General features: G+C 44.5%; 1 protein-coding gene across 7 annotated transcripts in view; it reads left to right on the top strand.

Annotated features, from left to right (window-relative positions):
- The window catches only part of MTOR (mechanistic target of rapamycin kinase), a 145,079-nt gene that overhangs the window by 112,858 nt on the left and 16,870 nt on the right, over positions 1-15,351 (top strand). For 5 of the 7 annotated variants that reach the window (XM_049877915.1, XM_049877911.1, XM_049877916.1 and 2 more), the window contains exons 34-43: positions 167-274; positions 3,008-3,133; positions 3,229-3,360; positions 8,868-8,983; positions 9,799-9,916; positions 12,472-12,723; positions 13,387-13,490; positions 14,269-14,365; positions 14,641-14,739; positions 15,051-15,173. In XM_049877915.1, the coding sequence (XP_049733872.1) occupies positions 167-274; positions 3,008-3,133; positions 3,229-3,360; positions 8,868-8,983; positions 9,799-9,916; positions 12,472-12,723; positions 13,387-13,490; positions 14,269-14,365; positions 14,641-14,739; positions 15,051-15,173 (1,275 nt within the window). The remainder of the gene's footprint in view (positions 1-166; positions 275-3,007; positions 3,134-3,228; positions 3,361-8,867; positions 8,984-9,798; positions 9,917-12,471; positions 12,724-13,386; positions 13,491-14,268; positions 14,366-14,640; positions 14,740-15,050; positions 15,174-15,351) is intronic. The other 2 variants (XM_049877917.1, XM_049877914.1) reach the window with 1 other exon arrangement.

Genomic DNA, 15,351 nt, shown 5'->3' with positions numbered 1-15,351 from the left:
GTTCTTTTCTCAGAGTAGGCTATGAGGATTCACAGGCTGCTGGAAACATAACTGTATTTTCTGTAGTCGGTGGATAACCTGACACCAGAAGGAATGATTTAAATTAATCCTGATTTTTGGATGCTTTGTGCAGTAATTAAGTTGGAATGTGATTTGCTTCCATCAGGCCATGGTTTCTTGCCACATGCTGTCCGAGCTGGAGGAGGTTATCCAGTACAAACTTGTCCCCGAGCGACGTGAAATCATCCGCCAGATCTGGTGGGAAAGACTGCAGGTGAGCCTGTCAGGAAGCCCAGGTCGCCTGCCACCCTGCAGAGCACCAATGTGAGCCCTTACGCCACCCCCCACCCCGCTCTTACTCAACACGCTTCCTGCCTCCTCCACAGAGGCCCTGTTTGCATCAAACCTAAACACTCAAAGGCTTTTCACTTAAGCCATTATCTGTGATAGGATGACCAATTTTGCAAGCTCCTCTCATCCTTCTATAGGAATAAAAGAAACTATTTTTAATAATTGATGCTCGTGAAAGCCAGTTAGGAATCATAACCTCAAAATCTTCTCAACCTTAGCTGCATGATACGATCACTTAGAGAGCTTTTAGAAATCCTAATACCCAGGCCTCTCCCCAGACCAGTTGAATCAAACGTTCTGGGAGTAGGCCCAGCATCAGTATCTTTTTAAGCTCCTGAATAGTTCCAGAATGTGGCCAAGGCTGTGAACCACTGCTCAGAAGACCCTTGCTGGCACCTGCTTCCTGCTCTTAAACAGGGTTCCCTGACGTTCTCGTTTAACAACAACTGCCATTTACAGTTCCTCAGGCCAGAGGCATCCTACCGTCTCTATTGGGATTTTTTTCCACTAAAGTTTCCCCTTGTAGAGAAAATTTTCCAAGTCCTCCATCAGTGTTTTCATTGCAACATTCGGATCATTTTAGCAGGAGCAGCTGTCAACTCCAGATCTGGGAGTCGGCAGTCTTAAGTGTTCTTGGAAAGGACAATTCTCCCATTCCTTTGAGTAGGTAGGAGGGGAAGTTCATCAGCAAAAGAGAGGAAGGCTTTGCTGCTCCAGAAACCTCTTGTCATAATTGACCCCCTCAATTATAATCCCTTTCCTCCCAGCCAGATCCACACCTAATTCCAAATTCTCTCTTCAAACCAGTCGCGGTTCGTGCTTTCCGGCCCTTTCAGTAGGCTGTGACAAAACCTTTTCACTCTAAGCTGTGTTTCTGCCTGGGGAGCTCAGGGTACATTCCACTGGAAAGGAAGGAGCAATGAGCAGAGGAACATCTATGAATGCAGTTGTTTATGACTCTGAAAGAAGCACATACAGTCCTCTTACATGTTTTATTAGTAATTAGGAGGTGCCCAGTGAATGTTTTGATGGAAAATTGTCTGTTGGGCACCAGAAGTAAGCATTCCACGAAGCAAGCATTTCCCACTTGACTTGTCCACACCCTCGTCTTTTAAGTACCTGTAATGGGATGAAGGGTTTCCAAATCACTGATCTGATGAATCTTCTGACATTTCTAAAAAGTGAGGCTTTTTCCAAATCTAGACTTGGAAGGGGGATGGATTAACTGAGCCTTGGGAGGGAGACATATGTCTGACTTTACTGTGTCTGGGACACCATCATCACCTTAAGCCTTCATAACTTTCCTATCTTGAGACAGTAACCTACTGTTTGGCTTAAAGGAGACAAATTATTTTAGCACCTGGGGGTAATTAGTAGTTGATGAGAAGTAACCAAAACAATCCCTCAATGTACTTTTTTCTGTTTTTCTCACTTTCCAAATCATTGTTGTCAGACTTCATGGGATGGAAAGATATAGTCCAAGGCCTGAAAATAAAGCATTACGTTTGTGGTGGAAATTTGGCCCAAGTGGATAGCTTGCTGTGAAAACGCTCAGTGAACTGCCTGGGCTAGAGAACTGCCATTTGGGGGTCTAGTCACATAGATCAAAGTCCCTGCCCTGTGTCTCCTGTGGGGCAGCATGAAAGGGCAGACTTACCTCGAGTCTCTTCTTGCCTCGAGTTGTCTATTTAGACAACTGCATCCTATCCTGTCGAGAAACCTAGAGACCATTGTTGCTAGACTTTAAAGTTCTCTGTGGAGGACAGCTCCGTTTCATGGAACCACTGATGAAGGTGCTAGATCTTGGAAACTCACCTCCCTTAGCAGTTCATCTCTGACCTGTAGCCTCCTGGGTGACTTCTTGTCAGGCAGGTGGGAAGAGGAGAGGCTCACTTTACTCTTAGCAGCCTTTTGCTATGAAATTAGCTTAGCCCCTTTGATAATTAATTCACACTTTTTTTAACTGAAAATAATTTATATGTGTGAGTTACTGAAGCACTTCCCCCCTTCTCTATGTAGTTTTCGATCTGAGACAAATAAAAATGAAAAGACTCTAAGCAAGACCAACATACAGGGTGTCTCAAAAGTCTTAGTGCAGGTTTAGGCTTCAATAACTTCAGAAGTATAAGTGCTGCCAGCTTATAAACAGCATCATTTGAAAATTTAATTATTTAAATTTCTCTTTTTAATTTTTGAATGATAGTATTTAAATAAATTTCTTTGTCAGTGATAGCCATCTTCAGCCAGAGAGAATGAAACAGAACGAAACAAAAAATTAAAGTTAAAAATGCATTATCCACAATACACAAAAGAAATATAAATAATTTAGTTCATTTAATCCTCACAGTAGCCCTATGAAGTTGGTACTATGTTTATCCATTTTACAGATGAGTTGCAGAGAGGCTAAGTAACTTGCCCAAAGTCACAGAGATAGTAAGTGATAGAACCAGGATTCAAGCTCTGGGGTCTGTGTTTTACTGCTGCCGTAATTGTTAAGAAGTTTCTAAGTGGTGTTTCATTTATAGCACCCTTCACCTGAGGAAGTCTGAGTTTACATAAGTGAATCTCCTTTTTGTCAGGGTCTATTTTGCAGTTGCCGTGGGAGGTGAAGCTCTAGCCGGGGATGTGTGCTAATCTTTATTTCTCTGTGTCCCAGGGCTGCCAGCGTATTGTCGAGGACTGGCAGAAAATTCTTATGGTACGCTCCCTTGTAGTTAGCCCTCATGAGGACATGAGAACATGGCTCAAGTATGCAAGCCTGTGTGGCAAGAGTGGCAGGCTGGTGAGTAACCCCTCTACCAGGTGGGATGGAAGGCTGAGGAGGAATGGTGCACCCGGTCCAGATCCATTGATGACCTAACCTCTCTTGTTTTTAAGGCTCTTGCTCATAAAACCTTAGTGTTGCTCCTGGGAGTTGATCCATCTCGGCAGCTTGATCATCCTCTGCCAACAGTTCATCCTCAGGTGACCTATGCATACATGAAAAACATGTGGAAGAGCGCTCGCAAGGTCAGTCTCCAAATCCATCTAGTAAATAGACTCTGCTTCTCTAGAATGCTCATCTGGCCTCAGTGAAAAACAACAGTGTCTATACCACCTACCCACAGTGTCATAGAGCTTGTTTCTGTTGTTAAACTAGTTGGCCTGATTCTAAAAAATGAATTATATTTGAGGAAATAGACATATATCATTGGTCAAAACAGCGGGTGTGATCACAGTTACATTTGTTAGCATCCAGAATGTATTGGCATATAGAGAAAACACAGTTTCTGTCCCCTAAGAGAAGATGACTCTTGTATTCCACAAGATGCAAACAATGCACACAGTCATTATACCAAAAAGAATTGGTCGACGTTCAGCCATTCCAGGAGGTAGCAAATGATCAGGAACTGATGGTACTGAAGGAGGAAGTCCAAGCTGCACTGAAGGCATTGGTGAAAAACGAGGCTTCAGGAATTGACAGAATATCAATTGAGATGTTTCAATTAACGGATACAGCGCTAGAAGTGCTCACTCATTTGCCGGATTTGGAAGACAGCTACCTGGCCAACCGACTGGAAGAGACCCATATTTATGCCTAGTCCCAAGAAAGGGATCTGACTGAATGCAGAAAGTATGGAACAATGTCATCAATATCACATGCAAGTAAAATTTTGCTGAAGATCATTCAAAAGTGGCTACAGCAGTATATCAACAGGGAACTGCCAGAAATTTAGGCAGGATTCAGAAGAGAATGTGGTACCAGGGATATCATTGCTGATGTCAGATGGATTCCAGCTGAAAGTAGAGAATACCAGAAGGATGTTTACCTGCGTTTTATTGACTATGCAGAGGCATTCGACTGTGTGGATCATAACAATTTATGGATAACATCGTGAAGAATGGGAATTCCAGAACACTTAATTGTGCTCCCAAGGAACCGGTACATAGATCAAGAGTCAGTTGTTCAAACAGAACAAGGGAATACTGCGTGGTTTAAAGTCAGGAAAGTTGTGCGTCAGGATTGTTGTATCTTTTCGCCATACGTGTTCAGTCTGTATGCTGAACAGACAATGTCAGAGGCTGGACTGTATGAAGAAGAATGGGGCATCAGAATTGAAGGAAGACTGATTAACAACCTGCATTATGCAGATGACACAACCTTGCTTGCTGAAAGTGAAAAGGACTTGAAGTACTTACTGATGAAGATCAAAGACCACAGTATTCAGTAAGGATTATGCCACAATATAAAGAAAACAAAAACTCTCACAACTAGACCGTTAAGCAGTATCATGATAAATGGAGGGAAGATTAAAGTTGTAAAGGATTTCATTTTACTTGGATCCACAATCAGCACCCATGGAAACAGCAGTCAGGAAATCAAGAGACGCATTGCCTTGGGCAGATCTGCTGCAACGGACCTCTTTAAAGTGTTGAAAGCAAAGATGTCACCTTGAGGACTATTTTCAATCGCATCTTATGCATGTGAAAGCCGGACAATGAATAAGGAAGACCGAAGAATTGACGCCTTTGAATTGTGTCAGCCAAGAATATTAAATGTACCATGGACTGCCAAAATGTCTTGGATGAAGTACAACCAGAATGCTCCTTAGAAGCAAGGATGGCTAGACTGCATCTTACATACTTGGGACATGTTATCAGGAGGGATCAGTCCCTGGAGAAGGACACCATGCTTGGTAAAATAGAGGGTCAGCGAAAAAGAAGAAGATCCTCAATGAGATGGATTGACACAGTGGCTGCAACAGTGGGCCCAAGCATAGCAACGATTGTGAGGATGGTGCGGGACTGGGCAGTGTTTTATCCTGTTATACATAGGATCGCTAAGAGTCGGAATCAACTTGACAGCACCTAAAAACAGCAATAACAACAAGAGAAGAGGAAGGAAACCTGGTGGTACAGTGGTTAAGTACGTGATTGCTAATTGAAAGGTTGGCAGTTCGGACCCACTTGCCACTCCTTGGAGGAAGATGTGGCAGTCTGTTTCTGCACAGATTACAGCCTTGGAAACCCTGTGGGGTGGTTCTGCTCTGTCTTATAGGGTCTCTGCAAGTTGGAATTGATTCAGTGGCAATGGGTTTTGTTTTGGTTTAAGAGAAAGTGGCTGTTCAGTACTAAAAATAGCATATTTGGAAAATGCACTGGACCTTTCACAAGGCCAGTTTGATTTTTAGACTTCTAGTCTCCTTTCCTATCATCAAATTGGAATCCGAGAGCAGCAACACCCAGAGCATAATAATGCTGAAACCAGTAGGGAAAGTCATCTTGAAGCCAATGCAGAATTCCTCTTACTTAATGTACACACAGGCCTTTGGGAAATACATGTGGCTCCTGTTTTTTTTTGGTTTGTTTGGTTTTTTTTTTTTAAACAACCTGTTTAGATGATGATAGGCCCCGAAGGCAGAACAGCACTGGTTTTGGCTCTTCCTTCATCCTCCTTACCAAAAAGTTGTCCTTCTTTCCCTACTGTGATCCCCACAGTGACGCCTGAGATGACCAAAGAATGCAAACCAACCACTGGAGCTGGAGTTGGGGGAACATCTGATAAATATCAGTGTGCCTATGCTGAAGGCAAACCTGGGGGATCTATGGACTAGATCTAGAAATTGACTTAGTTTGTAGGTGGTTGACTCATTATGACTGTGAATGCCACCCAGAGTGGGATCAGCAGCTCTGCACCCACTTAATCTTTGACTTGGGTTTACTTCATTACTAATGCCCCAGGTTTGCTTTTCCATATATGTTTTTGTGAGTTTTTTTTTCTTTTCTTTTTTCTTTTTCAGTCTCTGTGAGCCTCCCAGGCCAGAGCAGTTCTGATTCAAAACCCGATCCTCTTCCAGGCAAATGAGAAAAACAGAAGGTGCTGGACCTGAATACAGTCTGGTTTCCTTCCTATGTATAGCTTCTGAGTCTTTGCATGTCTTGATGAAGGCAGGCAGAAGTAGTCTTTTGGGTAGTATCTCAACAAAGGAGTGATTTTTTTTCAACATATGAACACAGCCCAACTTCTCCATGGATATGGCTTTTCTTAGGAGCCTAAATCATGGTTAGAATCCTAAAACCACCTGGATTAAAAATTAAGAAGTTGACTGTTAACTAAAAGGTTGGTAGTTCGAACCCACTAGCCACCGTGCAGGAGGAAGATAATGGCAGTCTGCTTCCGTAAAGATTACAACCTTGGAAACTCTATGGAGCAATTCTACTCTGTTTTTTATGGTCGCCATCAGTCGGAATTTGACTAAATGGCACTGGGTTTTTGGGTTAGGTGCTGGACTTCAGGTGCAGAGCTAAAAATGCCCTATATTTGTAGTTCAGGAGCTGCCCAAAGAAAACTGACTACTTAATAATAATTGTGCTACTGTTCAAGTCACTTTACTTATCTGAGCTTTCATTTCCTTCACTCTAAACAAGGATTGTAATCTCTGCCCTGCCTAAGACAAATGAAAATGCTTGGGAAAAAGCAGATCCTATTTTGCAGGAAGGCAGCAGGCAATAGGTATATATGGTGTTTTCCTAGACGAGGCATTTCGCAGAATCTAGAGACAGGCTGGGGTTCTTAGAGTAATGTCATCAAGCTGAGGACATTGTTCTTGCCCTCTAACCACCCAGGAAGTCAAGAACCAGGAATCCTATATCCACCTTAAACTCCGTGGGCCTTTGAAAATCCCCTCCCTCCAAGTGATTGGTTCTTCATCTGTAAGAGAGAAAAAAATCCTTTCTTCCTCCTTCTCACTTCCTGGGGATAGAGAAAATAAAGAATTTTTAGTAGAATTTTTTCAATTCTTTGAAAATAAGTTGCCTCTGTGCTATAAAATAGAAAGATACTGGATTTGCCAATGATGGATAAACTTAATATTGGGCTTCAAGTCTAAACCAATACCAGCCTCCCCCAGTTTTGGCAATTTAATTTTTGGTCAGACCTTTGTTAAGTCCACGGAAAACTTTAAACTGTGTGGACCATCAGTGACACTGAGCTTATTGGCTCTGAGAAGCACCTGGCATCAGAGTTGCTAGTTGGGTTGCTACCAGTTTTGGTGTACACACTGATTACACTGAGTTATCTGTCACCTTTTTAGTGATTGATCTTTTTAGTACTGCTTCCCAACTTGTGTGTGTGTATATATATATATTTGTTGTTGTTGTTGTTAATCAGATTTAAATCTAGCCAGTGTAGTTCTCATGGAAGGAAAAACTAGAGGAACATTTATCACTTCCCAGGTGTGGGATGCTAATATTGTTCATTTTTCAAAGCCAGTGGTGAATAATGGAACTCTGTGAAGGCAGATGTCTGGGGGAGACAGGTTTTCTATTAACTGTTGGAATGTCTGTGTGTTTGCCCTCTCTGAGCATGAATTAGCTGCCTGATAAATTGTCACATCGTCCTGGCTCTGGGTTAAGCCCTATCTCTTATGCCAATTAATTCCTTATGTTAAAAAGTATCTGAGCGTGCTCCTGGCCCCCAAACCAGGGAGTTCTGTTCTCCTTCAAGGCCGTCGTCATTGAGGTAACCATGTATTTCTATTTAGAAAAACAAGCAAACAAAAAACCTCTTATATAATTCACTGTAAGGAGACCGTTATGATATTATATATTTGAAGTGTTGATTTTTTTCCTCCTCATTTGCAGCAAAGGACACACTTTTTGATGCTCTCTCACATGTTTCCACTCCCTGTGTTAGTGGGTTTACATGTGGCCATTTTTCTGGTGGTTTTGATGTTTGCACACTCTATCCGTCTCCATTCTCAAAGGACCCTGTTTATCAAGATGGTGGTGTGTCTTGACATGCCAGGCTTAGACAAATGGCTTTTAACTTATTCCCAGTCCTGTGACTCAGTCTCTCTGCTCTTTCCCACTTCAGGTATCTGTTCCCAACCCATGCCTTCTGCTCACTTTGTATAAAATCCTGTGTTGTGATTAAATCTAACTGAGAATGCTATGAAGATTTTGCACCTAAACCATACTGTTCAACTAGACGTTTGCTTTGTCTTCTTCCTATTCCAATTAGATGCCTGGGGGCCTTCAGTCCATCTCTGTTCTTGTTTAGGTACCGAGAGTTCTGATTTCTAAATCTCTGGTGTTTACTGTGCCAAGTACACAAAGTGTCATAGTGTTTTAAACATACTAAAGTTTTACTAGCCTGAAACAATTCCTCATAAGCCTGATTTCCTCCAGGGCAATATATTGGTAGTGAAGTAAGCAGTTGTTTCAGATTACTTCATGTGAATTGTTATTTGGGGTAGCCAGGCCAATAGCTTTTCCAAGGCTTATTAAAGTAGTAATTACAGTTGGCAAAGGAGAGTAAAGACCAGAGTTGAACTAAATCAGGAATCTTCTTGAAAAACCTAGCCCCCTCCCTCCACCGTGCCCTGGTCTTCTCTCCTACAGGGTCCTCACCCTGTGTTCTATGAGGTTCTCTTTGGAGAGGGGTTGGCTCACTAGCCTATGAGGTGAACTAAAATTTCTTTGTTGTGAGGTTGGGCCCATGTCAAGTGACTGCCCGTATCTTTGTCCTGCCACAGATCGATGCCTTCCAGCACATGCAGCACTTCGTCCAGACCATGCAGCAGCAGGCCCAGCATGCCATCGCCACCGAGGACCAGCAGCACAAGCAAGAGCTGCACAAGCTGATGGCCCGGTGAGGTCCCCCCGGCATAGGCCAGTCACGTTCCAGCGGTGTCATCCCAGCAGCCTCTACGACAGAGAAATGTTCATGGCTCCTCAGGCTGCTAGTTCCTTATACTCTCCAACCTTTTTCAGGAGGGATGCCAGGCAGCCATAGAATCATGCTGTTCAGCGGCTCTGCCCTCTATTTTATGAGGGTTCAGCAGCCCAGAGTATCCACGTGCCGTTTCTCTCCTGCTATATAACTTTGTTTCTAAGGCTCTAGAATGCCTCTTGCCGTACAGTGTAGTGGTCCAGAGTTCTGGCTTCAGGGCTAGACTCCTTATTTTTTAAATTCCACATATACTGCTAATTTGATGTGTAACCTGAGATAGTTATTCCCCTCTGTGCTGTAGTTTCCTCATCGTATAAAATACGGGTAGTAAGAATTCCTACATCTTAGGGTGTGGTTTAGGATGTTATGAAGAATGGCAGGGAAGAGGAAGGTAAGGGAGAGTCCATACAGCAATCAACAGGAAAAATTACATCCTACAACTATTGCCTACAAAAATTGGATCCGGGGTAGGTAGGTCCATAGGGACAGTGACCCAGTAGATGCTGTCATTCAAAGACAAAGACCAAGAAGAAGAGAGAGTACCTTCAAATTTATTCCAAAAGCCCGTCTCTTACCTTCCACGTGATTGAACTTTCTGCTGCTTCCATCCTTTGCTTCCTGAGGGCAAGAATGAATACCAGATAGACTTTAGTGCACCCAAATATAATGTGTTGCGCCCCTGTGAGGGCTCTTTTGAGAAGGGAGCAACATGGGGCTTGTTTCTCTATTTTTAGATGTTTTCTGAAGCTTGGGGAGTGGCAGCTGAACCTCCAGGGCATCAATGAGAGCACAATCCCCAAAGTCCTGCAGTACTACAGTGCCGCCACAGAGCATGACCGCAGCTGGTACAAGGTAACCCAGGAGCAGGAGCAGCCCCAGCTCACAGTCTGGCCTTTATCTAAATGTAGAACCTGACTCCCTGAGCCTGGTCCATGTCCTCCTGTAGTATCATGGTTTGCAGGGAAGCCTTTGTGGAGCTGGTTTGATACTGCAGATTTGTTTGTTGGAGTGCCTGGAGCCAGCTTGTCAGAGGCCTGGAGAGCCTGCATTTCCCCCTTAGAAGTTTAATTGGTACAGGAAGAGGGATTCCCTTATTTGAGAAATCTTTATTACACCACATGCGTGCTTGCGCTGCCGCTATCTTGTACGCTCTTGGTTGTCTGTTTTCTTAGGAGCATCTGGACACATGGTAAATCTGTGGAACTTCATCTTCCCTAGGGTCATCTTTTCCTTCCCAGCTTCTTTCTGATTTCCAGCCCTGCCTGCTCCTCAGCCTAAAAACTTAACTTCCCCTGTTTTTATTGGAAAGTCCTGGGTAACATCCTGTTATGTCACAGGAAATTTTTCAAACAGATAAACAGTGAGATTAGAAATGGTATGAGAGATGTTATTGACTTAAGGAGAAGTGATTCTTGGAAGGATACATCTTTGCTCAAAGCACACCTTCCCATGTTTTTATATCTTTTATGAAGGGCCTTCTAGTGATAGCTGCTTGGTATAGCAGATGTTGTAGATGTCATCGATTTCTTTTCAGTGTCTCCTTAACTTCCTAATACCTTTGTGAATAAAACTTTCTCAGTTCAAAACATGCACCTTAAGACCACAGCACCATTTATAATAGAAATCTTACCCTGGTGTAAGCATGCTTCATCCTGATCCAAAAAAACAGCCATTTCGTAACAGCAGCAGTAATTATGCTTTCTAAGATAGCTGCGTGTCCAAGGCTGGATTACTAAATCCAGTGAACTCTTGATGAGCTGGAGCCTTGCTAACCAGAGCTATCACCTGCCAGAATTACTTTGCTTTATTCAACTTTTAGGAAAGAGGCAAATCACAAGAAAAAAGCTGATTCCAGGAATTTTAGTTTTAGTTTTTAAAAGCATTTCCTAGTGTGGGTCCTTTTGGATGTATGATGTCTTCTGCCGTCAGTATCTTAGTCCTGTGTGTGTGCAGTTACTGTTTCTGTCTTGTTCACCGTGTCCATAACTCAGTGCCTGGCCCATAGGAGATACATGAGAGGTATTTGTTGAATAAATGAAGGTACCGGAAAACTGAACCTGCATCACTGTAGAATTCTTACTCATCAAAAAGGTGAAGCGTGATTAGTTTGTTCTGTTATACATTGAGTCGCCATGAGTCAGAGCTGACTCAGTGGCAACTAACAACAACATGATCAATCTATTTTGCTTCGGTAGGAAATTGGACACATTTATGTTAGAGAAAGACTTCCAGCAAGAGGCGCAAAGGAATTTCCTGATTATCCAGGAGACCCAGCTAGTAGTAGACTGTTTAATGCCCTATTGTCACTGCAGACTTAACCACGCCCCAGACCAAGCCCTTCATGCCCTCGCTCTACACCAGGCAGTGTCGTACTCTACAGTCGCTGCAGCTCAGAGCCTCAGAGTGTAAATAGTTCCTCCTACCTCCAAATAAGCACCAAAGGCTTCTTCCATCCAGCAGTCCCTGAGCACTGGCTCTCTTAGCAGGCCATGGGCCAAGTGTCTGGCCTAGACAGACGAATGAGATTCGCCCCTGTGATGCCCCACGCCCTCAACGTCTTCCTTCCCCACTGTCTTGTCACCTGCTTCAGACCTTCATCGTGAGGACTGGCTGCTCGCCCCTACTCTCTGCTCTCTTAAATCATCTGTTTTATACACTGCTGCCAAAGGAATCTTTCAAACCCAGTGAGGCTCTGCTTCCTGCAGAGGAAATGGGACCTCCCGGGCCTGGCATGTCTGGTCCTCCACAGTCTGACCAGGCTGCTCTGCCTACTTCCCCAGCACTGTTATTCTGCGTGGCCCCAAGCTTCAGTCAGATGAGTCTGCTTCACGTTCCCTGTGAGCCGCCCTGTGCTTGCCCACCCTGTGTCTTTGTTCCTGTGCTTTCCCCTGCCAGGAAGCCCTCCCTGATGCCCTCTCTGTTGTGCCCTCCTTGCCCCATCCAAGCAAGACCCACTCTAAATCCCTCCTCTACGTGAAACTTTCCCAGTCCTCGTCCGTGGTAGAAAACTTCCTGCTCAGTATTCTCATTGCCCACCTCTTATTGCCCCAGTCTCATTCTGCCTTGTGTACTGTTTAGGTCTTTAGGTTTGCAAGTGAACTCCCCCACCAGATTATAAAATTCCCTGAGGCAAGGACCATGCCTTGCACCTCTTGATGTTCACCTCCCAACAGAGCACTTAACTTATATAGTCAGTACTCCTCAAAATGAAATACTTTGAATTAGTAAAACGCCCCATTCCTGAGTGTTTAATTTAAATGAGGTTTTACTGTACTGATCACTGAGGAAAAAAGGCAGTCATAGAGTTCTTCCTCAGCTTTGCCCTTATGCTCCTCTAAGTCAACTCATGCTGCTGTTTGTTACAGCCCCTTTGTCTGTCTTTGACCCTCTCCCTTCCCCCTCCCCAGGCCTGGCACGCATGGGCAGTGATGAACTTTGAAGCTGTGCTACACTACAAACACCAGAACCAAGCCCGTGATGAGAAGAAGAAACTGCGTCACACCAGCGGGGCCAACATCACCAATACCACCACTGCTGCCACCATGGCAGCCACTGCCACTGCCACTGCCACCAGCACCGAGGGCAGCAACAGTGAGAGTGAGGCCGAGAGCACTGAGAACAGCCCTACCCCGTCTCCCCTGCAGAAGAAGGTCACTGAGGTACCCTTCCCTCCTTCTTCTGCCATTAAAAACTGGCCCAGGTGCCAGGCTCTCTGAGAAGTGGAATATTTGTTAAGCTTAAAGAACTCAAGGCTTTACTCTCAAGTGCCAAATGAGACTGGAAAACACTGCTTATTTGCCACCCAGCATTGCTCGAGACACTGTTTGTGTATATATTTGTGTTTTGTGAGCCAACATAGCCCCCACGCTGAAGAACAAGTTCCTCGAGTGTTTCCCTTGTGAGTGAGCTCATTCTCTTAGTGCACTGCACCTGTGTAGGGGTGGCCGTGCACATGTGCAGGTCCATACTGAGTGGGCCTGCCGGGATCTGCTTTGCCTTTTCCTCTCCCATTCTACCTCCCTTTGGGCTGTCAATTCAGAATGCACTGGGGCAGCTGGCAGCCCCAAAATTAGCATGTTTAGAGCCTCGGCCCCATCTCTGTCTGACTATTGAGGAAGTCAGTCCGAGACAGTAACAGCAGGGACACAGTTACCATTTATTGAGTGCTTACTATGCGCTAGGCACTGACCTGAGGCTTTTTATACTGAACTGATTTAACCGCCACAACCACCCTGTGAAGTAGGTGCTATTAGCCTGCTGTTAGCCCATTTTATAGATGAGAAAGCTGAAGCAAAAGTGTCACCAACATGTGTTTGTTCCAGCAGGATTTGTCCAAGACCCTCTTGATGTACACTGTCCCTGCCGTCCAGGGCTTCTTCCGTTCTATCTCTTTGTCACGAGGCAACAACCTCCAGGATACACTCAGGTATCAGAGAAGGGGAGGTGAAACCCTGGTAGGCCGTGTTAATGGCAGAACACAGAAGTTACACATAAAGTTCTTCTTCACTCCCCTTCATCACCGTCCCCCCCACCGGTCAGTGTACCCAATCAACGTATGGGCGTTTCTTTGAGCTGCAGTTTGAGGAGTAACAACAGCTGGCCAGGCCCCACCTCTCTGGATGAAATGTGCAAGATAAAGGAGGAGAAGTTGAACAAGAACTCTGTGTGTGATTTATTGTGTAGGAGAATAATAAATCCGTCTGTCTCACAGTATTTCTGAAATCCCTTTAGCTCTTAGAAGCAGCTTTTGAGGTCTAAATAAATGGTACAAACCAGTCAGTCCAGAGGTTATAAGTGACAAGGGCAGCCTCCTCCTTTGCTTGGGGATCTCTAGAGGGCCAAGTGCCAGGTTTTGTGTTGCCAGGTTCTAAGGGTGACTCTTTGTATATGTGCAAACATCTGTGGTTCTCAAAGGGTTATCCATGGGCTCATCTGTTAGATATCTGAGTTCATACCTTGGTGATCCCTCTACTTTATCTGGAATGAAATAATCTTTCAAGTAGGACGATCCTCATGGTGCTTAGTCAAGAGCACTGCCAGTCATCACCACCTACCCACTCCCGAGTAGCTCAGAGACCAACACATTTGGGAACCACTGATTCATATCCCTGCCAATTCTCCTCAAGAGCCTTAAGGATGAAACACAAATAAACAAACACTGGGAAACTAAATTTTCTGTGACTTTCTCATTTTTTCTTTTCCAGAGTCCTCACTTTATGGTTTGATTATGGTCACTGGCCAGATGTAAATGAAGCTTTAGTGGAAGGGGTGAAAGCAATCCAGATTGATACTTGGTTACAGGTAAGGAGGGTCAGCTTCCCTCTGCTCCCTCTTCCTGGAGTCATGCAGTGTTCAGAGTAGCATGGTAGCCCGTGTCATACATGGGTAAGGAAGTAGGGGGGCACGAGGTCAAAACTCCATATTCTCTTTAGTTTCTTTTAGAGAATAGAAGGGAATGAACCATTTCAGAACCTAACAGCATCAACCAAAACAGGTTACAAGAGCTGGTCTTTGTCCAGAGTAATTCGTGTTGTTTCTATCTCATATGCTACGTACTGTATCTTTGTGAATACCAGGTTATACCTCAGCTCATTGCGAGAATTGATACACCCAGGCCCTTGGTTGGACGTCTCATTCACCAGCTTCTCACTGACATTGGGCGATATCACCCCCAGGTATGTGGAGACCCTGGGCCAGGACTCTCCTAACCACTGACCTTTTGTGTGGTGTCCAGCCTTTCCTAAAGCTGCTTTAGAAACACAAGTGCAGTGACTGGGAGCCAAGGTTCTATCCTGCGCCCAGTAGGATCTGCCCAGCCAGTAGTCCCAGTGGCCTTGAAGGGAAGGCCATTCCCTACAAGATTGAGCAATCCTCTTCCTGGGTGTTAATATCATACTCCTCATTTCTTTTGTCATCCCCCCTACAGTGAGTGCTAGACTTCCTTTCACACATCTGTCTACAAATATCCCCTTCGTATTTGCTCTAGGCCCTCATCTACCCCCTGACTGTGGCATCTAAGTCAACCACCACAGCCCGTCACAATGCAGCCAACAAGATTCTGAAGAACATGTGTGAACACAGTAACACCCTGGTACAGCAGGCCATGATGGTGAGTTGAGCCCAGGCGGGACCTCCCTGACAGCAGTCACCTTCCCAGAGGTCGCGAGTGAGATTTTTTTTTTCTTCCTCAAGACCGTGCTACATGCTCTCTCTGGCTGCCAGAAAGAGTACCTCCTATTTCTACAAGAGAGACATGTCTGTGTTTGCTTATCCCTGGTGCTTCTCTT

Source organism: Elephas maximus, chromosome 3, assembly GCF_024166365.1.
Source record: "Elephas maximus indicus isolate mEleMax1 chromosome 3, mEleMax1 primary haplotype, whole genome shotgun sequence".
NCBI classification, from domain to species: Eukaryota; Metazoa; Chordata; class Mammalia; order Proboscidea; family Elephantidae; genus Elephas; species Elephas maximus.
This window is presented reverse-complemented; position numbering and strand designations above follow the sequence as displayed.